Here is a 21,448-nt window from a genome sequence, read left to right as displayed (position 1 = left end):
AAATTATAAACAACATGAGTGCCTATCAATAGCAGAGTGGTTAAATTACTGTATAAACCTAGGACAGCGTAATACAACACAGCTGTTAAATGACAGAATGCCCAAACGTGTTGGTAAAGAGAAAAGGCAATATTCATACATGTATCTGTTTGCTTAGACACAAAAATTCTTTGAGGGGCAATGATTAATTCATTCAACAAATATTTCTTAGACATCTTAAGGTGTCCTAGGAACTTATTAACAAGGGTTACCTGGGAAGAGTGGGTCTGAAGAAAAACTTGTACTTTGGGGTAAGCTTCTGTACAGTTTGTTTTTTGACCATGAGCATTACTTCTTATAAAGTCAAACTAAAAACGATAAAACGAATAGAAATATTTAACAGCTACTTGACTGGAAAGGGACAGGGCTATAAGAACTTCGAATTCCCTGTAATTCTCTAATCACAATGGCAGTAGGAGCATCTCACTTTCAGGCCAGGTGGGAACTTACTCCAAAACGGGGAAAAAAACTGGAGCTGATGATAAACCCAATCCCGCTTAACTCCCGGCAGCCCAGGTCTTCCTAACCACACGCTTTTGAGATGTGACTGTGTAGGCGGTGTGAAATCGAAGCCGAGGGAGCTGCTGCTTCGGGCTGCGTGTGCCGCTCACACCGGCTCGGCGTCAAGGTGGACGGGGCTCTGACTCTGGAACTGCCCTCCCCATGTTACCAAGGAGGCAACTCAGGCTCCACCGGGTCACGGGGCTAGGAGGTGATTCAAAGGCCACACTCCTCTCACGCTCCGCTCCGCAGGCGACTCGTGGCCCTCAATACCGGGCAGCCAGCGTCCACGCGGACGTCCAGTCCGCAGGCCCGGGACCAGCACCCCGGAGGCGGCGTCCGTGCGGAAGGGGGCGGAGTGTCCGGATCCCGGGTCTCGAGAAACCGGGAGCTCGGCGTAAGCCCCGCCTCCAAGGTCACTGCGTGCCGGTCTTTCCGTCTCCGCAGCGCCTGCGGCTCTCGAAGATGCAGGAGCCAGTCCGTCCCGGGCCACGGCCGAGCTTCTCCGGCGCTCTCGGCGTCCTTCAGGGCTCCACAGCAACCCGGCTCTCCGAACCCCCCGGCCGCGCACGGCTGTGGCGACGTTCGCCGACAAGACGCAGGCAAGACTAGCCCGCGCCCGCGCCCGCGCCCGCGGGAGTCCGCCAGGGCGCCTGCGCGGGGCGCGAGCGCGGAGAGGGCGCGGCTGGCCGCGGCTGCGGCTGCGCAAAGGCGGTGTCAAACGCTGCGCCTGCGCGCTGGCGGGGCGGGGCGGGAAGGAGGGAGGTGGCGGCGGCAGCGGCGGCGGCTGCTGAAGAGGAGGAGGAGGAGGAGGGGGAGAAGAGGGAGGTGTTTCTGTCAGTTCCGGCTGTTTGTTCGGGAAGTGGATCCGCCGCTGCCGAAGCAGCCCGGAGGGAGCTGCGGATCGCGAGGCCAGCACCGACCCCGCCCGCCCGCGCGTGCCTCCCCCGCCCGCCATGGCCCGGGACTACGACCACCTCTTCAAGCTGCTCATCATCGGCGACAGCGGTGAGGGCCGCGGCGGCCGGACGCGGTGTGGGCCCTGCCGGGCGCGGCCCGCGGGGGCCTCGGGGCGGGCAGGCGGGCGGGGAGGTGCCGGCCCGCGCGGGGCGGGGCTGCCTGGCGGCCGCCGGCCCTAGGGGCGCGTAGAGGGGCTGCGGGCAGCCTCGAGGTGAGGTTGGGGCACCCGGCTTCGGAGCGGAGGGGCTGGACGCATGGGGGTCGGGGCTGGGGCCCCCGGTCCTCTCGCCGCGCCTGCCCCTGCCTCACGTGTGACCTTGGTCAAGTCGCGCGATGCCTGGAGTTGGAGAGACACGGGTTCGAGTTCTGGGACTACCAGCTTCCTTACTCCGTGACCTTGGGCAAGTTGTTTCGCCTTTGTGAGCCTCAGTTCCCTCATCTGTGAGGTGGGGACTTGCCTTGCTGGGTGGTATGACTGTTTGATGAGATAAAGCTGGGAAAGTGCTTAGCGCCCAGCCTGGCGTAACGTCAGCCCTGGGTAAGTGCTAGCTATTGATGTGGTTATTAGTGCCGTTTGTAAGCCTCAGTTTCTTGTCTGTAAACTGGGGATAATCCCAGAACCTTTCTCATGGGATTACCTTGCACAGGGCCTGGCACATTCCTGCTGAGTTATTGCCCATGTGGTTCTGTCTCCCCATCTGTAAAATGGAGTAATAGTAGCATCTGCCTCTCAGGGCTCAGTGAGTGTTCGGTGAGATAATGCACACATAGTGTTGGCAACAGTGCCTGCACGTAGAGAGTGCTCAGTACGTGTTTGCTGCTACGTACTGTATACTAGATGGGTACTGGAGGTGGGTCAGCCAGTGTTGCAAAAGGGCTTTGACCACGTATGCTTTCTGGGAGAGCTCCTAGCTCCATGCAGTGCATCTTCTCCAGGGCCTGGTGCAGTGCCTTGCAACCAGTAGGTGCCTAAAACACATTTGTTGAATGAATGAATGAATCAGTGTTAAGTTCCTAGAAAAGACAGGTTGGTTCCTGGGAAAGGGTGGAGGGTTTTAGAGGTGTTTGGAGTGTGGCAGGTAAGCAGGTTTATGGGGTGACCAAGAGGTCAGGGAGGCAGGCCCTAGGAGGTTTATGGGAGCATAGCTGAGGTGCTGGGATTATATGATGGGGAAGAAGGCTTGGGAGCATGCCAGGTTTATAGACCAGACCTGAGTTGAGGGCAGGGGAGTCATATGACTGAAGGCAGAGGCTAGATTGGTGGTGGAGCCCATGGGTTGTTAAGGAAAGGGGTGGGGGGGGCAAATCAAAGGAGTTGTGAGACGCTGATGGAGGAGTGCTGGGTGACACTGGGCTATAGCTGGCTGTGGAAGTGAGTGGGTTTTGATCTCACTGTGAAGCTAGATTGGGATGTGGTTGGTGGTTTGGATGCAGTGAAGGATGGCTGAGGTTTCTGTGGTTACTGGTGGAAGGGAGAGGTAAGGGGAAAAGTTAGGGGCCAACGAGGGAGATGCAGAGTAGCTGTGGTCAAGGAAGGAGTTAGATGGGTGGAAGGTGGATTCGTTGTGGTTTGAATGAAAGAAAACTAGATGAGCTGTGTAGACTAACCCTTGGAGATGGAGTCTGGCATTCCTCAGGGTCCCGAGACTTACGCTTTTAAAGGATTTGATTTCAGCCCCGGCCTTTGTTCCCAGGGGCCGACACCAGGGTAATTTCTCTCCCTTTGGAGAGAAAGTAAGCCCACCACAGTCAGGGGTCCTTATCCCTCTAGGGCTTGTGTGTTGATATCCAAAAATGAAAAAGCATAAACTCTGCAAGAGGATGCAGCTTGTTGGCTTTTCTCTGTAAAACCGAGGGGGTGGTTCTGGCCCCCTTTTTCACAGTACGTTTTGCCTGCTGTGTTGATTTTTCACTCAGAAGTCAGGTGTGGGAGAAGACTCGCTAAGTTATGTGGCTGGCTCCTAGCTCAGTCCGAGCTTGTAGAAGTACATCAGGTATAGGAGTCAAAGCTGGACCCTTATGAGCCTGGGAGATGGTAGCCTCGGTTCAGACTGAGCATGGCATCTGAGCGAGGAGGAGAGGATGAGGGACGGCCCAGGACTGGCTCCTTATGGGGAGGCTTTCAGGTTTTTCAGATGCTTTCGTGGACACTCTCATCTGGTTCTCACCTGCTCCCTGTGCAGTTTGTCACATAAGGAAACTAAGGCTCAGAGGAGCTGACTGCCCTGCCCGAAGTCACACAGCTCATCACAGGCATAGCCAAGCGCTAATGCACATCAGTGCGACCGTGGGAGCAGCTGGTGTCAGGCCCAGCAGCGGGCCCTCAATGAGTGTTCGCTTCTTTATTACAAAATCTAGAGTTCTTCTTCCCACTCTGCCACATTGTACATGCTTCTGGGATACATTCCCTCAGCTTTTGCAGCTCTTCTTTATGGCCGAGGTTCTACACTTTTTCCTACGTTCTTCTGACTTTATAGCACAGAAGTGTAATAAATAGCATTTCGTCTGATCTGTGTGGCCAGCCATCCTCATTCTTAGAACCTGGAGGCTGGAGTGGCTGTCAGAGAACTAGTTAGAGCCTTTCACTTTGCACATGAGTGAGCTGAGGCTCAGAGGAAGTGACTTGTCTGAGGTTGTACAGTGAGTGGGTGACCGAGCCAGGATTAAAACTGTGAGCGCTTTACTCGAAGGTCTCAGGGACTTCAGCTGTCCAGAACCGAAGCCCAGACGGTGAGGGAACTTTTTGTAGCCCAGAGGAGGAGCAGGGCTGAGGGTGGGGACTTTTGTGGGGGCTTTTTGAGGACCCGAGCATCTGTGTAGGCCGAGAGGCAGGGAGCAGGGGAGAGTGGTGATGGTTGAGGGGCACTTGCAGTGTTTGCCGAATAAATCTGTCTTCTGCTGCCTGTGCTCTTCGCAGGGTAGAAGGTGATGGGGCTGGACTGGTTGGGTTTCGTGCTCCGTACGGTTCTTGGGAAGCCCTTGTCTTCAGCAGTGCTGAAGGTAGATTGGTACATATTACGTCCTCCCTTCGGCCAGTACTGTGGGATGAGTGCAAGAGCATGTTTTCCCGAGGAGGCCTCCTCCAGGGATATTTAAGAGAGGTCGTTTCTGAGGGTGGGTTTCTCTCCCTTTCAAAGGGAAGAGCAATGCCGGAGATTGGGGTCAGGCCCAGAGCAGCAGTTACTGTGGTGACCGTAGTGGTTGTTCTGCAGCCTGGTGGTTTTCAGCAGCTCTGCTGAGCACGGGGGTGAGTGAAGGGGACTCGGAGAGGCCAAGTTGGAGGGCACACTGCTGCTTCCTTGCTTCCTGCAGAGAGAGCAACTCCCCTTACTTTTATTTATTTTATTTTATTTTATTGTTTGAGAGAGAGAGTGCAAGCCATCGGTGGGAAGGGAGGGGCAGAGGCAGAGGGAGAGGGAGAGAGAACCCTAAGCAGGCTGCATGCCCTGCGCAGAGCCCGACAGGGGGCTCAGTCTCACCCTGAGATCGTGACCTGAGCCGAAGAGTCAGACGCTTAACTGACTGAGCCACCCAGGCACACCTTCCACACCTGTTTTAGATATATGGGATTCAGATAAAATTTAATTTTCAAGAAGGATTCTGTTGCCCCTGAAAGTTGAAAACCATTGCTTTGGCTTTGGTGAGCGCCGTGGTCATAGCATCAGACGGCAGAGCTGTCCGTGCGATCCGTGTTTGTTGTTTGGTCCTGAGTTCATTCAGCCATGCTTTGTCGGTGTCTGCTGAGTGCTGAGCCCGCTTCCAGCGCTGCAAATATCCAGGCCAAGGCAGGCAAGATCTGCTTCCTAGAGGAACTCGCAGCTAGTGGCCCAGACGCAGCTTTTAGCCGAGTAAGCAGACCCAGAAGGCTCCAGGAGGAAGCCAAGGAGTCGGCAGGCCTGATGGGGTGTCAGCGCTGGGCAGAACGCCGTGAGGCACCCAGCCCAGGGCTTGGGCTTTCCTTGGGCTCAGCAGGAAGCCTCACTGAGGCGACAATGAGGAAGTGGCCCCGACCAGGAGCACTGCAGGCCCAGGGGCTGAGCAGCAGGTACTGCGGGTGCAGCGCCCGTCTGCTCAGAGCCGCACCCCTGTCCTTGGGAAGGGAAGGTTCACTCTAAGAAACAAGTTCTGGGTGTCCCAGGACAGTTCCCAGAAGAGAGCATCAGAGAGAGCTGGCTGGAGAGGATGTCTGGGGTTGGTTAGGTTTCGAGAAGCAACGTGGGAGACGGACGGAGGCAGCGTCCTCTCAGGTTCTGATGAGCACTTACGGGCTCCTCCCCACCAGTGTACACTTAGCTTGCGGGGGCGGGGGGCAGTTGAGACCCTGGTGGAAGCTCTCCTCCTGCCAGCTGTGGCCGCGCTACCGCTGCGGATCTGACAGGAGGGAGGTGCAGGAGCCCTTTTGGGGTCCTTTGGTTCCACTTTCTGAACAGGTACAGGAAGACTGCCCTGGCAGTGTGTATCAGAGAGCGCCCCAGAGCCCTGGCTTCACGTCGCAGCCCCGTGTGTCCCCGCGGAGGCCCCGAAGGCCAGCTGCTTAGCTTCCCGCGGCCCGGGTGCCTCTTCAGAGTCGGAGCGGGAATTACAGGCGCATGCGGGGGCCCATCGCACGCGCAGCTCTGGGGGCTCCGATTCTTTCCTCCTGCGGTTGGTTCACCCAGTCGGCCTCAGGCTGGCAGGGGTAGGGGATGGGATGGGGGAGACAGGGCAGGTGCACAGGCTAGTGCTGCTCGTTTTAAGGTAAAGGGAAGCCAAGCTTATGGGATTCTGCTTGCTCTTGGGACAAGTAGGCTAGGGGTTGCTGTGGTAAGTGAAACGGTCTGAGCACGTGTTGAGCTCTTGGGCTGACAAGTGTAAGGTGGACCCCCCCCACCCCCACCAGTCCAGCTGGCAGTGACATCAGCAGGGTGGGGATGGCTGGCAGTTGGTTTGTGTTGTCTGGGCCTCAGTTTTCTCACCTGTAAAATGGCCTCGATAATCTCAAGGGTCCCTTTCAGGTCCACAATTCCTCGTCTCATGCTGCACACAAACTGGGGCTCCGCTCAGTGTATGCTTTTCTAGGGACCGTGTGGCTTAGACACACTTGGCTGTTTCAAATGGCTGACCTTGCCCCTGCTTTATTTCTGTCATCTGGTATCTTCCTCTGGGTCTCATCAGCACGGGGCCTGGGCAGAAGCCCCTTTCTCATCTCTCCCCACGGGACTCCCCAGCTTATCTCGCACCAGGACAGAGGGAGAGGTCAGACGTTGAGTGGGAGAGATGGGCTTGGTGTGTGGCCCATCAGGGAGATCAAAAGCAGCATTGAGGTGGGCGACGGGTCTGCTGAGCTTCTAGGAGTCTGCGTTTGGGCGCCAACTCCCTGAAGGACTGGGCTTCATCTCCCGCTTTCTCTACTGCAGGTGTGGGCAAGAGCAGTTTGCTGTTACGTTTTGCAGACAACACTTTCTCAGGTGAGTGTGCCCCTGGGTTGCTGCTGGAGTATTTTGGGTTTGAGATCCCTTTACCTGGCCGGGCCTTTGCCTACTGTCTGTCTGGTTCAAAAAATCCTTTTGTGGACCCATCCCTTTTCCACCCAGAGACTTCTTGTGCCCCAGCATTTAAGGGAGAAAAAGAAAAGTTGAATATTACTAGTTAGTACATGCCTGGATAAAATGTCAAACAGGTAGACTTACGAGGTGAAGAATGGGAGCCCTTCACCGGCCCCTGCTCTCGTGCCCCGGGAGCTTCTGTCCAGCACGTGTGTGTCTTCCTGGCTTTTTTCCAACTCCGCATGCGGTGGGTTGGCAACTGGCCTTCGTTCTTCCCCATCTCTAGCAGACCTCTGCTTCTTCCGAATGCCTGTGGGTCTTTGGGCCGTGCGTGCGTGGACCTTCATCCTTCAGCAGCCGTGCTCCCGACGTGTGCGTGCTTTCTGGCTGCTTCTGGTTTAAGTGATGCATTAGGTGGGACGGGTCGAATGTTCATCCTTGTGTAGAAGGGGAGTTAACGCTAACGAGGTCAGGGGCTAAAGGCAATTGAAAATGCCGACTTGTCTTTTAAAGAAGCTGTGCTAAGTGACGCTCCCCCTGAAGCGGTCAAAAGTGCCCCTTGTCAGCTCTGATCAGTGCTGCGTCTTAGTGTTCGTTTTTGCTAATCTAGTGGGGAACGTGCTATCCCCGAAGCGTGTGTTTTCCCGATCGCTGGTGAAGCTGGACACATTTTTGTTTGTTGAATGTCAGATTCATTGCAGAGGTTTCCGGTTGACTTGGCCTCTCCGATCAAGGACCCAACATGACTCTGTCGTTGGAATGCGTGCGCTGCAGTGGGGCAGCGGGCTGCAATTAGGAAGTGATTACATGGCGAACACTTCCCTCTTGGTGGAGAGTTGGGTTTGGTCCGACAGCAGCCCTGCGGCACCCCTGGTGTGAAGTCAGGAAGAGTTGTCTGCTCCGTGTGCCCTTGGGCGCCACTAAGTCTCAGCCCATCTGTGAAGTGGGACCCCTTGGCGTCCCTCCCATGCAGGGTTATTGCGAGGGTTACCCGAGACGCCCGGAGTCCTAGTGCCCCGGCTAAGGAATCCCTCCCGCAGTAGCCGCTGGCTGTTGCTGCTGTTCCGTTCAGGGATGGGAACTCCCAGGCCGGGCAGCTGCTCTTCCTCCTCGTGCCCCTCTTGCTTACTCCTGGGAGCTTTCAGCTCTGGTCTCCCGGGCAGGGTCTCCTTCCCATTTCTACCCCCAGCCTCTTAGTGGAGTCCATCGTTGGTTCTGGGCCAAAGCGTCACAGCAGCTTCTGCCCATCCCACACCCGAGGGGTGAATTCATCTCGCCCATTCGGGGTTCTGGCAGCTCTTTCCGGGGCTGGCACGCCTCTGCGGCCTTCTCATGCGGGCAGAGTCCGTACCAGGGGTTCCTCCAGCTCGGCACCACCAACACTGGCGCCCTGCGCTTCCCCGGGGCAAGGGCTGCGCGGCGGGTAAGGATGTTGGGCAGCAGCCCGGGGCTCCACTGATGAGGTGCTCAGGGCTCTGCCCCCCACCTTCTCCCGGCCTTGGAAATGGTGCCTTTTTTTTCCAGGCCCAAGTGTGGCTTCCTCCCCAAAGCCTTCCTCGATCTCTGCCCCACCTTGAACTTTGACCCCTCCTTTGCGCCCCATATAGTTGGGTGTGTGTGGATCTTGCCTGCAGCACTGTGTTACACAGTCCGCCCTAAACAGAGCAGGAATGTTGCTGTTTGTAGGCCGGTCGGGCGGGACACGACGGTGGCTAGATTGTCTCTTCCACTCCATCTTTCACAGAGATGCCCGAATGAAGTGTTTCCAGTGCGGCTCAGGCTCTGATTCAGACCCCTCAGTGCCGCGCTGCCACACACCAGAGAAAGGCCAAGCTCGTGAAAATGGCACAAAGACCCTGAGACCTGGCCTCCGGTCCCCCTGCCTGCCTCCCACTGCGTGCTCCACCGCATGTCACACACACCCCCCTCCCCCATTGCTGTTTTTGCTTCCTTCTCCTCTGCCTGCAGCAGTGTTTTCCAAAATGCAGGTCGTGACTTGTGTGTTAGAATGGTAATGTTGTGGGTCATTTACAGTGTTGGGAATAGCACAGGAAAAAGAAACCCCAGAGTGTGGCCTGGGTCTCCCAGCACAGCTCAGGCCACTGCTGACACATCTGCACCCACCCCTCTCATGAAAGGAGCCTGCCCCTCCCTGGTCTCATCCGGGTTCCCGTTCCTTTATGGGGCTCCTCACTCTGGAAATGGGAGTCTTTCTCACTTCATTTCATCGTGTCCTCTTGCCCTCACCTCCACTGAGGGGTCCATGGATTGTGGGCTTTGTCGTCCTTGTTCAGGGCTCTGTCCCCGGGGCCTGGAACGCGCTGGGCACAAAGAGCCAGCAGGGAGCACTGCGGAGGCCGGGGTCCCCGGTGTGGCTGAGGCCGCATCCGGACGGGGTGCCCCGTGGGCCTGGCTGACGTGTGTGTGTGTGCAGGCAGCTACATCACCACGATCGGAGTGGACTTCAAGATTCGGACTGTGGAGATCAACGGGGAGAAAGTGAAGCTGCAGATCTGGGACACAGCTGGGCAGGAGCGTTTCCGAACCATCACCTCCACGTGAGTCGGGCTGGCCCCCGCCATTCTCTCCCCTCGCCACCTGTATTTGGACACATGTCGGGTGTCCGGGCTCCCTGAAATGTCACTGGGGTGGGCCCCTGAGCTGTCAGGAGGCAAGCTCCTTGCTGGCCCCAGTGGCTGGTGTGGCGTGAGAGGAGGAGGCGACAAGGTGGGCTGCTGTCCACAGGCGGCTGGTGGGTGAGCACCATGGCTCTGGGGGCTGGCAGGATAGTACGAGTCAGTCAGCTCACCTCCTAACCTTCAGCTCCTTGGTATATAAAATGGAAGAACAGGGATGTGGCATGGTCAGACACAGTGAGTGACTCTTGTTCAGTGCTAGCTGTGACAGCCACGGTCGGCTGTGCAGGCTCCTGTCACCCACCCCGACTTGGAGGAGGCTTCTCTTTTTTGAGAGGCTAGGAAGGAGCACTGGTACATAGGAGGCTGTCGGGAGGCCTCCTCTGCTCCCCAAAGCCCTTTACCAGGAACCTGGTTCACCCAGTGTGTTGCCTCCTTTGCTGCTGCAGCACCTTTGTGGTCCTTAGCTGGAAAGAGGGGGACCCAGCAGGAGCCCTGTGGACCTGTGGAGGGGCTCTCGGTTCTGGGGCTGTTAATAGAACAGCCTCCAGGAAGGAGCAGGGCTTTGAAGATGGTTCGGAATTTATATTTCTGTTCTGCTGTGTGACCTTGGGCAAGTTGCCTCAACTCTCTGTGCTTCAGTTTCCCAGAGGGTTTCTCCTTAGGGCTGGCTTTAATGCCGAGTCCTCTGTGCCAGGTGCTCTGTGCTCGGGCTTCACCCCGACGATCTCGTTGCGCCTGCTGCAGTCGGCACTGTTGCTTTCTGCATTTGACAGATGAGGGACTTCGGAGAGCGGGCCTGGTGAGTGAGCGCGGGTGCGTGCAGAGGCAGAGCCACTGTTGGGCCTGCAGTTGTTGCTTCTTTCATAGGCCTCTCCTTTGCCTCCGCCCGAAGTTCCTGTGTGACGGGGGTCTCTTGGGAGAGTGTGTGAGTTTTCTGGCCAGAGATCCCTTTCCTCCCTTCGGCCTGGAAACGGGACAGACCCCAGGCTGCCCGCCCGTCTGGAGACTCCTCAGGATCTTGTGTGCGTTGGGACGTTGAGGGACGAGAAGCCCTCACGGTGGAGGCGGGGAGTGTCGTGGGGGGACTCTTGGAGGTGCTGCCAGGCAGGGAGAGGGACTAGGCTAGTGGGTGGGCTGCCCGAGCAGGAGGGGCTTCTGTCACTGGGCCAGTGGTGTCGGGCACACGTGTGCCATGGCCGGTGATGCCATAGACCCCTCTGCCGGTGCAGCTCTCTGTGACTACTTGCTGACGATCTGCCCGAGTCCCCTTGTGTCTTAGCAACTGCCAGTAAGGCCTTAAGGAGGGCTGCTGGATCTGAGGCTCCTTGGGGTAGGATGGATGGCATGGGCAGCCCAAGCGTCCAGACCTGAACAGGACCACCCGTCCAGGTTGGGAGGTCTGGGCCCCGAGCCCAGATGTCCTTACTCTGAGCTGGGACTGTCGCTGAGGATTTTACTGAGTTTGTTTCACTTAATCCCAAATAAAGAGTCTGTGACTATTTCTATTTTGTGGGTGAGAAAATTGAGGCCCAGCGAGGGCACAGTTGAAGTGAAGCCCATTTGATGCCAAAGCTCTTGCCTTCTGGTCCAGTCCACAGCCCTGCTCCCTGCTGGCCCCCACGCCGAGGGACTGGGGCTGAGGCAGATGCCCTGATGTCTCCTGTAGGTTGAAGCCGCTCTGGGAATTCAGGGTGGCCGAGAGTACCGGGCCCGTGACTGTGAAAAGGGCTTTGGGCAGGGCAGTGGGCTGGGGTGCAGAGAAGCCTGTGGCCACCTTGAGGTCAGGTCCTTTTAGGTCAGGGTGGGCAGGGGGTGAACCGCCTCCTCCTTCTGTTGGAGACACTGAGCAGCTCAGCTAGTGGAGGGCAGTGTGTGTGTTTTGGGGTACTCGAGAAGGGGGCAGTGCTGCACAGTGGTGGCTGGGGAGCATGGGCTCAGCCCCCTGCTGCCATCTTGCCGGTCTTGGGGACGCTGAGGAAGCTCCATCCTATGTCCCCTACTCTGTGCCTCTTGAGGCAGGAGGCGCTACGCACACCATGCCGAGGGGGCACGGAAAGACGACGTCCCGTGAGGGGGGCTGGGGAAGGAGGAGGGAGTCTTGGGGGAGAGTTCAGGAGTTGTTCTCAGGGATTGGGGCAGTCGGGGTGTGGTAGTGTGGCTTTTTCTGATTCAGGGCATTAAAAGAGAAACTAAAACTGTGTCCTGTTAGCCTGACAAGGAGCCCTGTTGTCACCCTATTTCTTATCTCTCTGAGGCTGGGGTTTGCTGACCCAGAGAAGCATGGCTGGGGTGCACGTCAGGGAGGAGTGAGTAACAAGGTGCTGGATGGTGAGGAAAGGAAGCCCCTTTGATGGCTGGCCCTGGACCAGGAGTCAGACCCAGACACCGTGACTTCAGCAGGTCATTGCACGTGGCCTTGTGGCCTCAGGGGTAAAATGGCGGCCCTCATGACTGTAACACCAGGTTGCTGCGAAGACTGATAGGGCGGTGGATATAAAGTGTTGGGCGCTGGCTGGGCACAGAGCTGAGCTGAGCAGGGGTGAGTGGGTGTGATTACTGGTGGCAGTGGTGACAGGAGGCGCAGAAGCACTGGTGTCCCTCTTGTCAGAGCTCTGAGCCCCTGATCTCGTCCTCAGACTGGTTCTCGCTCTCCTATAAAGCTCTTTCAGCATTTTTTGGTATTTTCAATAGTCTTCAACGCAGGAGAGCTAGGAAGTGTGTTCCTCTGCTCGAACTACCTTTGCTGGCTGGGGACAGTCGCCTGTCACCCTGGTCCTGGCGCGCATGCCTGACCAGGTGGGCGATGACCTGGCGCTCCAGCAGCAGCAGGTTTGGAGGGCCTGGCCCCTGCCCGGCTTCATGGTGCGGGCTCCCCGGGGCAGCGACACTGTGTCCCTGGAAGGCCGAGCTGTGGCAGAATGAAGCGCAGGGAGACCCCTGCAGGCTCCTGAGGGGGCTGGAACCCGGGGTGCCGCGCAGCCGCTTCTGTTCGCAGCCCTGGTCTTCGGCCATGGCCTCGCACGCTGTCCCTTGGTTTCCTTCCGCCTGTGTCAGGGGCCCTGGCTTGTCACTGAAGGAATAGTAATAATGGTGAAGAGCCACCGTTCCTTGACCGTTGGCTACTTACTGACTGGCCCTTGTGGAAACAAGTCATCTCCTTTATTTCCTCGCAGTCGTCCCAAGAGCAAGTACTCATGTGTCCGTTTTATAGTTGAGGAAGGAGGTGATTGAGGTGCCTGCGCTAACCCTCCCGGGGTTCCACAGCCTTTCAGAGGTGGCACCAGGGTAGCCTCTGTCCTATGACTGGGCCTAGAAAGTGAAGAGTTGACCAGGGCGCCGACGAGCCGGTCGTGAGGATGCGGCGGCGCGCACAGCCTCGCCGGCTGCATCCTCACGGAGGCTCTGGTGCGGAGGGAGCCCGGGGGCTGGCGTGTGGGGTCCACGTCCTCCGTCTGTCCCTCTGAACTGTAAATGCTTGGGTTATGGCGTCTGGAGGGGAATGTTCATGCCCTCCTGCCTTCCAGACCTTCTGGCTGAGCTCAGGCCGGAGGGTCTGCACGGTTGGATGGTGGCACCTCTGGGACAGCTTCTGCCCGGCTGTGCCCGGATGTCCACGCAGTTTCCACGCGCTCGCTGCCACCGGCACGGATGAGCCCAGGGTCAGAAGTGGAGTGAATGACGCGCTGGCGGGGCTTCACCACTGGTGTGTCTTCTTGGAGTGGCATTTTACTCAGGCTTGAGGAGAAAAATTCTTTCAATGTTAAAACAAGCCCAGTGGTAATAGGACATCAAATAAAGTTACTTGCATTTTAAACCTAAAACAAGATCTTCAAAGACGTTTTAAGCTAGTGGCAGACTTGAACAACTTGACTGACCATCTCAGGGCCACTCCCTCTTCCCCGGTGCTTTGGGTACAAGCGTGAACAACGGTGCTGCTGAGCGTCCCGACCGGGGTCGGAGGGAGAGGGGGTGCTGGGTGTCGTGCAGGAGAGCCTGGGCCCCATCATCATCTCCCTGAGCGCCATCCGGACGCGGGCAGGCTCGGTCTTCGTGAAGGGGCTACTCTTGTCTAGGCTGAAGCTCTGACACAGATCCTGACCCTGCAGGTATTATCGGGGGACCCACGGGGTCATCGTGGTTTATGACGTCACCAGTGCGGAGTCCTTTGTCAACGTTAAGCGGTGGCTTCATGAAATCAACCAAAACTGTGATGATGTGTGCCGAATATTAGGTGAGGCTGGACCCCCCGGGGGTGGGGACAGTGGCCTGGAGGGTGACAAGGGGGTACTTCTGCAGGGCTGGGCTGACTGTGCTTTGCCTTGAAGTGGGGAATAAGAACGACGACCCTGAGCGGAAGGTGGTGGAGACAGAAGACGCCTACAAATTCGCAGGGCAGATGGGGATCCAGTTGTTTGAGACCAGCGCCAAGGAGAATGTCAATGTGGAAGAGGTGAGGCCTGGGCCCCGGGGGCGGGGACGGGAGGGAGTGGGCCCCAGCTCTGTCCCACTGATGCAACCCTCCTCTCTCCAGAGCACGTGGGTGCCTGACAAAACCTCCTAGTAGCTGCCGTTTCTTGGGGCCTGCTGGATGCCAGGCATCGCACTAGGCCTTTTGCACGTGTTAGCTTGTGTCTCAACAGTCCTCTGACCTGAGGTTCCAAGTTGAGGTCTGTCCCCCAACTTGTAAGAGGCCGAGTCACACTGAGACGTAGCCCACAGCCCAGCCACACAGGGTTCCTGCTCAGTCTTCAGCCTCACTGCCCTCCTTGGCGCCACCTGTTACTCCCGTCTGCTCTCAAGGCTTTTCCTGGGGCCTTGGCCTCCTGGTTGACACCTGGTTGCTTCCCTGTGACCTCCAGGCTTCAGGTGGGCCCCTGCTGCACGTCCCCCAGAGGCTTCTGGGGAGACAGGTCTCCTGTAGAGCGGCTGAGCTTCCGGCCAGGGGCAGCTTCCCTTCTGCTAGGCCTGCTGGGAGGTAGTTGTGAGTCTGTGGGAGAGAAGTGGGACCTTATGCCACAAGCCTAGCAGGCCTTGCTTGTAGCTTTGGGTGAGTCTTGCCCCATAGTGTGTGGAATCTGGAGACCCAGGGAAGCCTGGATCCCCCACTGTGTTCTGGACACCCGACTGCACGGTGACAGGGAACCCAGGTGCCTCGGACTCAGGCTGGGATCACAAGACGGGCCTTTCTGTGGGACCTTGGGCAGGGACTTCATCTCTCCAGGTTGCTACCTTGTCCTTCTGTAGATCGGGGTGGGGTGAGAGTCCCTGCCTCCTGGGTTGTGAGCAGTAAGTGAAGCAAATTATGTCAAGTGCTTGATGCCTTTCCTGGCAGAGTGGAGGAGAGGACTGTGGGTTGGCGGGCAGTGGGGGGGGGGAATCCACTGGGTCCTGGCACCACAAGGACGTCTTAGGGGTGGGGTCTGGGGAGGGTTCTGGGGGGATGTGCAGTGATGTGGCGTGGAGTGGGCAGGCTCTGCGTTCCTCTGGCCTGTCACCAGAGCCGGATTCCAGGTAGAGAGGTTCTCGGTCTCTTTAGAGGAAAGCCTGGAAAATCCCTGAGATTGACTTCCCTAAGACACAGCTCTCGGGGCTTTGATGTTGTTCCTTTTTGACCTGTAGAATTGACCACCTCCTTCTGGAAAGGGTGTGAGGACCTACGTACAAAAAGCCCTCGCGAGTAGAAATAGCAAATGGGGAGTGGGGCCCAGGGCGGTGGCTGAGCCCGCGGGCAGACGCGGCTCCGCGATGGGGGCTCGCCACACTGGGCCTTGCCGCCGGGTCTGAGGCCCACACTGCCTCCTTCGTCCTCACAGATGTTCAGCTGCATCACAGAGCTGGTCCTCCGCGCAAAGAAAGACAACTTAGCCAAACAGCAGCAGCAGCAGCAGAACGACGTGGTGAAGCTCACGAAGAACAGTAAACGGAAGAAGCGCTGCTGCTAATGTCCCCAGCCCACTGCAGAGACTGCGCTGCGGCCGCTCCCCGGCCCGAGGCCCCGCGGGGCTCCTCGGGGACAGTCTCAGTTTCGTGCCGTTATTTAAAGAATTCTTTCCACGTTTTTGTATCGGGAGGCGCCACCGTCGGCACTTCCTCCCCTCCCCCCTTGAGTGCCAAGAAGGTGTTGGATGACCTGCCCTTCCCTTCTGGTGCCCCTGCCCCCTGGCCAAGGCACCTGGGCCCGGCGAGGACGCTGCGGGCCGAGCGGACTGATTAACCAGATCTGTACATAATGTATATTGCTTTAACCAGCCGCACCACCCTCGGCCTGCTCCGGCGCCGCCTCCTTAATGCCGGCCTGCTGCAGTAGACCCCCGTCCCCGCCCCTCCCCGCCCCACCGGGCGGCCAGCGGCTTCCTGAGGAGACAGGATCCAGTTCTAGCCACGTTTTTTGCCAACCTGGGCCGGTGGAGCGGGTCTTCCGTGTTACTTGTTCTCTCCTCCAGGCCGTCGGCTTCTGTCCCTGGCACGTAGGGTCTCCCCTCTCTCTGGAGCCTGTGCCGCGTCTCTTCCCTGCCCAGCTCCCTTCCCTCCCCACTCCTCCCCCGCCCCCCCCCAACCATTCTGGCAGCGGGGGGCGGGGGGAAACCTGGCCTCGAGGAAGGCCTGGGGGTTCTCATTAGAGGCCTAGCCTTTGGCTTACAGGAAGACTTGCTCCTGCCTTTTGGTCACCAGATTTCTTGTCCTGCCTTCTAGATGCCTCTGAACTACAAACCCAGGGAAACCATGGCTTTTAATTTATACCAGCCTGTTTCAGTTCCAACAGAAAGGTAGGGGTGTGTTTGTGCAGGGCTGGGGGCTTGCAGGGGCACTGCGGAGCGTTATTTTAATACATAAAATGAAGCCAAATCAAATGAATTAAGTTCCTCACACTTTCTCTTCCTGAGGTTTGGTTGGCACAGCAGCAAATGTTGTGGCCTCCCCACTTTGGGTCCAGTGTTTTTAGAAAAATCGAATGGCTTCCTGTCATTGTGGGGCGGGGCTCTGGGCAGAGCAGCCTTGCCTTCTGGCCGTTTCTTGGTGGGAAAGGGGAACGGGCCTCCCATCCTCGTCTGCATCGGCCTAGGGCTTTCCACGGAGCTCTGGGGTCCCTGTTGCGGCCCAGGGCACCTCCGAGTGTGAGGAGTGGGCGCCAGGCGCTGCGGGACTGTGGGGTGCCGCGTCAGAGGTGGACGGCAGGCAGCCTTGGGTCATGGACAGGACTGTTCTGGTCCAAAGGCAGCAGGAGGGTTTCTTAGCGGGTGGGAGGGAATGGCAGCTGGGGCTGGGAGCCAGCCAGCTCTGACCCTGGTCCCTGGAGGAAAAAGCCAGGGTCATCTGCACTTGATTACTGTCCCCCTCGGGACACTTCATCATTCACCTTTCCCCTAAAAGGATCACGTAGCCTGGGAGTAATTTATTTCAACACCATGATGTGTTTTGTTAGATTTCCTTTCCTAGGTGATTTCCAGGCAAAGCCCTGATCGGACAATCACGTCACAGATCACACTGCAGATTTTCCATGTTAACACTGTTGGTGGGTTTTTAATCAGTAAAAACTGGGGGTTTCTTCTGACCTGTCTCTCTGCTTCCCAAGACTGCCAAGAGCCTGTGGTTGTCTGGGAGCAGGACTTCACTGGGGCCACCTAAAGAGGTGGGAGCTCTGGGCCTGGGGACGTGGTGCTGTGGAGGGCGGCCGTGGGGCCAGCCGACAGGCATCTTCTGACTGGTGGGGGGCCGGGAGTGAAAGTGGGGTCTCCGTCCTCAGGGCTGTGCGGGGTGACCTGAGGTCCTGGGCAGGATGCAGAGAGCTCGAGACTCCTGGGCGGGCAGCGTGTTCAAGTCTGAGTGTTCATGGGACACCAGTGTGGCAGTGCTTGCAGATTGGAGCAATAAGGGGAAGGGGTCCTGGAGCTTTCCAGCCCGGGCTAGAAGCTGGCTATGGCTCTGGCAACTGGACGTCCAGACCCAGGTGGTGGGGTGATTTTGGTGACGACAGTGTGCCTGTCCCACTGAGTGTTACACGCATGAATGGGGGGTGGGGTGGGGAGACTCACAGGGCCGGACTGACGTCCTGGTGGACCTGATGTGAAATTCCTGTTGAACAACAAAACTTTTAAATGGTTTGCTAGGATTATTTCTGTATTGAAAGTTTCTAATTATGCTTTTTAAAAAAATACTAAAAATAAAGGTTCAAGCTGCCAAGTTTTCTCCCGGGGGCCGTTTGCTCTCCTGCAGCTGTGGGGGGGGGCGCCTTCTTCCCGCCCACGGCATTCAGCTCTTGTTTGTTCTGGTTGGAGTCCGGCACAGGTGCCTGCCAGGGCCCAGGGCCACTTTCAGAAGCCAAGTTTGTTTTCCCCGCAAAAGGTCGGTCCAGTTTGAGCTTCCCCTCCGGTTCGAGGCGGAGGTCGGAAGCGCACTCGGTAAGGTGCCCGGGGAAGTGCCTGTTTATTCTCCGCACGGCCGGAAGGATGCAGTGGAAGCTTTGCCTGCAGTGATTTCTGTGTGGCCCCGAGTTCCTGCCAGGCTGGAGGGCCTGCCCCGGGCATGGGAAGCGGGGCTGGCAGGGCGCCCGGGGCCAGGGTGCGTGTGGAGGCGGGGCCCGGAGCGCTGTCATGGACAGGACGCCTGCGCCCTCCTGGGGAGGTGCCCCCCTTCCTGGCTGAATCCACTCACCAAGTACCAAGAGAGGAGGGGACCTCCCGGAGGTGTGAGGGACTCCCTCCTGCTGTCCCTCCAGAACCGGCAGCCGGTGGCTCTGAGCTGGAAGCTGCTTTCTGACCAGAGCCCTCCGGGTCCCCCAATGATTAAGGCAGGAAGCTCTGTAGAAATTCATTTTATTCTTTGACTATTTTCAAAAGAAGCAGTGGTGCGCTGTTTTTCTAAAAATATGCCTTTATAGATTTATATAGAATATGTGTATTATAAAATCCTACATGTATTTACAGGATCGCTACATACAAAATTACAGCACTGGTATGTACAGATCTACAGATACATTCTTGCCGCTCATCCCTGCTGTGCTTTTCCCGTGCGAGGGAGGGGATGATCCTTGGTAAAGCAGCGCGCGGGCTGACTCAGCCCAGGGGGGCCTCTGAGGGGGGCCTCAGCAGAGAGGGTGGGGTGGCTGCTGAGGAAGGAGCAGAAGCAGCAGGTTTGCAGGGTTCAGCCTTCTGCAGGCCTGGGGGGCAGTATCTGGTGGCATCCGCCCTGTGGTGCCAGTGCTGCCCTCGAGGTGGAGGTGGCTGACAGCAGACCCCTCTGGGGCCATTCTGTGGGCCTGGACTTGCTCGGCCGAACCAAGAACTTGTATGTGTGAGGGGAGCCGGGGGCCGTGGGAAGAGGAGGAGAGCCCCCCCGCTCCCAGCTCTGGCGCCCGAAGGGGGAAGGACTGGAGGGATGACACCCGCAGAGGGGCGCAAGGGGGCTGTGAGAACGCGGGCGGCCCGGAGGCCAGGGAGGGAGAACAGTGACGGCTGAGAGTGGGGGGGGGGGGGGGGGGGGAGGGCAGGGCCCTTCTTCCTCCTGACCTTGGGATGGCGACAGTCAAGCCCCCGGAGAGCCCAGCGGTGGCTGAATGCAAGAGAACAGCCCCGGCTGGTCAGGCCCCGCAGGCCGGGCCTCCTGCCGCAGAGGCGCTCCAGGCAGAGGTGCATGCACGTGGGTGAGGTGCCACCTCCCCCTTCCTCCCTGGGCCAGAGATCGGGGGAACAGGTGGAGGCTCAGCCCTGGACCTGCTGTCCCAGAGGACTAGTGACCCCCATCCCCAGGCCAGCTGGGGGCCGTGACGGCTTCCTGAGGCACTCAGAGATGGCCTCCATTCCTTCTGTTCCCCGTATTCCAAAATAGGAGGGCAGCAGTGCCTGGGGTGGGACAGGGGGAGCCCCCGAGGGGTGGGCGGGGTGGGCCATGATCTGCTGCGTCTGCGTGGCAGAGCCCTAGGGGCTGCTCCGGAGGCAGCAGGATCTGGGGGCAGCCTAGGCCGGGCGTGGCCTGGCAGGAGGGACACGGCTCCTGCCTGTCCCTCTGTCGAGGGCAGCCGGCAGAGGCCGCATGGGCTCTTCTGGATGACTGGGCCCCAGTGTGGGTGGGCAGTGCGGCCGCTAAGCTGGCCCAGGGGAGCCCTCGTGTGCAAGCATGGTGTGCTGGGGCCTCGCACGCTCAGTCCCCTCTAGTGTACCCATCCCTGCTGGCCTGACTCCTCCGGACCTAAATTTTCCTGAAGAATGAGAAGAGCCGCTTGCCTTCGGCGGTGCTGGGCTCGTCCCCGCGCCCCGCGCCGTGGGCCCTGGGGAGGGCAGCAGCAGGCCGGCTCCGTTCTTTCAGGTGCGTGTCCATCAGCTGTCGGTCAATGACCCTGTGCATGTCGTCCTGCAGGGGACAGAACGGAGGGAATGAACAGGGGCTCCGACCCGGGGCGGGGAGCGGGGGCAGCACATGTCAGAGGGACGCGGGATGGGGATGAGATGAGATGGTTGAACGGCTGCAGCCAGCTCAGGCCGACCAAGAAAGCAGCAAGTGTAGACATGATGCCTGGACACACAGGAGCCACCGACACCTCCGCCTCCTCAGGGCTTCGGGCTTCCTGCTGGCTTCGGCTCCGTGGCTGACCCCGCGGCTGGTCTGTCAGCTGCGAGCCCAGAGAAGGGCCGGCCAAAGCTGATCCTTCCCTGTCTCCACCCAGGCCTTGCCTGTGACTGGCTGCCTCTGCCCTGCCTCCTGCGTCCCAAGGGTGTGCCTTTCCCTTGGCATCCCTCCCTGGGCCCTAGGGCGACCTCTGCTCGCCAGCTCTCCAGTCCAAAGGGGCCGCTCCAGGGACCTATCCTGCCCCCTCACCCCTACAAGTTCTGCCTGCTTCATGATGCCCTCAGCCCTGCCCTCGCCCACAACCAAGCACACTCGCTGCAGCGTGTGGCTCGGGCCACGGCATCCCTGTCTTCAGGGCCTGACTCGCTCCTGCTTATTAGCGTAGATCCCTAGCTTCCTCCCTGGGTTAGCACCTTCCCCCAATTTGCTAAAGTTGCCTAAGAGATGCCCCTCACCCCAAATGCCTTACAAGCACAGCGGATGTATCCCACGGAGGGGCCTCTGGACAGAGCAGCACCGCCCTCCCTCCTTTCTAATGCTTCGATCCTGACTCTGCACAAGAGTCTGCTTGGCAAAGGCGTCCTGCTACCAGCAAAGCTCGCAAGCTACTGCTTTGAACGTCAAAACAGCCCTGTCTGGTTAACGCGAGCGGGAACAGAGCCAGCATCTGCCCGATGCCTTCACCCCTAAACCCAGTGGGCTCTGGGATGCCCTGGTCAAGACACCAAACCCTGGCTTAACGCCTGGGACGAGCCCGCGGAGCATGTCCTGCTTGAGCGCTGGACAGTGAGGGCTGCGCTCAGGCCGCCACTCGACAAGGGCAGGAAGTGGGGCCGGCGCCCCCCGGCTCCATCACACCCCCCGGCTCCATCACACCCCCCGGCTCCATCACACCCCCCGGCTCCATCACACCCCCCGGCTCCATCACACCCGCGCTTCTGTCACTCCAGGTGTTTGTGTGAAACAAAGGGACTTTTCTTACCCCACACCTTCCTAGCAAGCAGTGAGTGTGGACCTCCTGCTTCTCCCTCCCTTGTTCACGTCCTGCTCTTTCCTCACACTCAGCTGCTTTCCAGTTCCTTTCCTCTTCGCAGAAGTAGGGGACATGCTCCTCCCAAGTCCCAGTGCCAAATCCTGGGCACGGTGCCCTGTGCTTAGGACCTACTCAATAAAATCGTTCCCTGCAGCACTATGAGAACGTAACAGGCTCCTTCAGAAAGA

General features: G+C 58.4%; 2 protein-coding genes and 1 pseudogene across 7 annotated transcripts in view; 2 read left to right on the top strand and 1 right to left on the bottom strand.

The window, feature by feature from the left end:
* Window positions 1–424: 424 nt before the first annotated feature.
* Window positions 425–17,845, top strand: RAB35 (RAB35, member RAS oncogene family). 2 transcript variants are annotated; one of them, XM_047696813.1, is made up of 6 exons: window positions 437–1,548; window positions 6,897–6,947; window positions 9,460–9,583; window positions 13,771–13,895; window positions 13,990–14,114; window positions 15,478–17,845. In XM_047696813.1, exons 1-6 carry the CDS (start codon window positions 1,497–1,499, stop codon window positions 15,604–15,606), a joined length of 606 nt encoding a protein of 201 aa, XP_047552769.1. In that variant the 5' UTR covers window positions 437–1,496; the 3' UTR covers window positions 15,607–17,845. The 2 variants fall into 2 exon arrangements, with proteins under 2 accessions (XP_047552770.1, XP_047552769.1); XM_047696814.1 differs by lacking the exon at window positions 13,990–14,114 and having other exon boundaries at window positions 425–1,548; window positions 15,478–15,584.
* Window positions 15,617–17,845, top strand: LOC125081814 (uncharacterized; annotated as a pseudogene).
* A 616-nt stretch (window positions 17,846–18,461) lies between these two features.
* Window positions 18,462–21,448, bottom strand: part of BICDL1 (BICD family like cargo adaptor 1) — a 102,836-nt gene continuing 99,849 nt past the window's right edge. For all 5 annotated transcript variants that reach the window (XM_047696807.1, XM_047696811.1, XM_047696808.1 and 2 more), the window contains one exon: window positions 18,462–20,011. In XM_047696807.1, the coding sequence (XP_047552763.1) occupies window positions 19,850–20,011 (162 nt within the window). In that variant the 3' untranslated portion in view covers window positions 18,462–19,849. The remainder of the gene's footprint in view (window positions 20,012–21,448) is intronic.

This window comes from Lutra lutra, chromosome 12 (assembly GCF_902655055.1).
Source record: "Lutra lutra chromosome 12, mLutLut1.2, whole genome shotgun sequence".
Classification (NCBI taxonomy): Eukaryota; Metazoa; Chordata; class Mammalia; order Carnivora; family Mustelidae; genus Lutra; species Lutra lutra.
This window is presented reverse-complemented; position numbering and strand designations above follow the sequence as displayed.

What these genes read in the sequence shown, in the direction of transcription:
- RAB35 (XM_047696813.1), top strand. Translation starts at nt 1,497, where the DNA reads ATGGCCCGGGACTACGACCACCTCTTCAAGCTGCTCATCATCGGCGAC. An exon ending in TGCAGACAACACTTTCTCAG is followed by an intron (nt 6,948 to 9,459) that starts GTGAGTGTGCCC and finishes GTGTGTGTGCAG; the next exon opens with GCAGCTACATCACCACGATC. An exon ending in TTCCGAACCATCACCTCCAC is followed by an intron (nt 9,584 to 13,770) that starts GTGAGTCGGGCT and finishes CTGACCCTGCAG; the next exon opens with GTATTATCGGGGGACCCACG.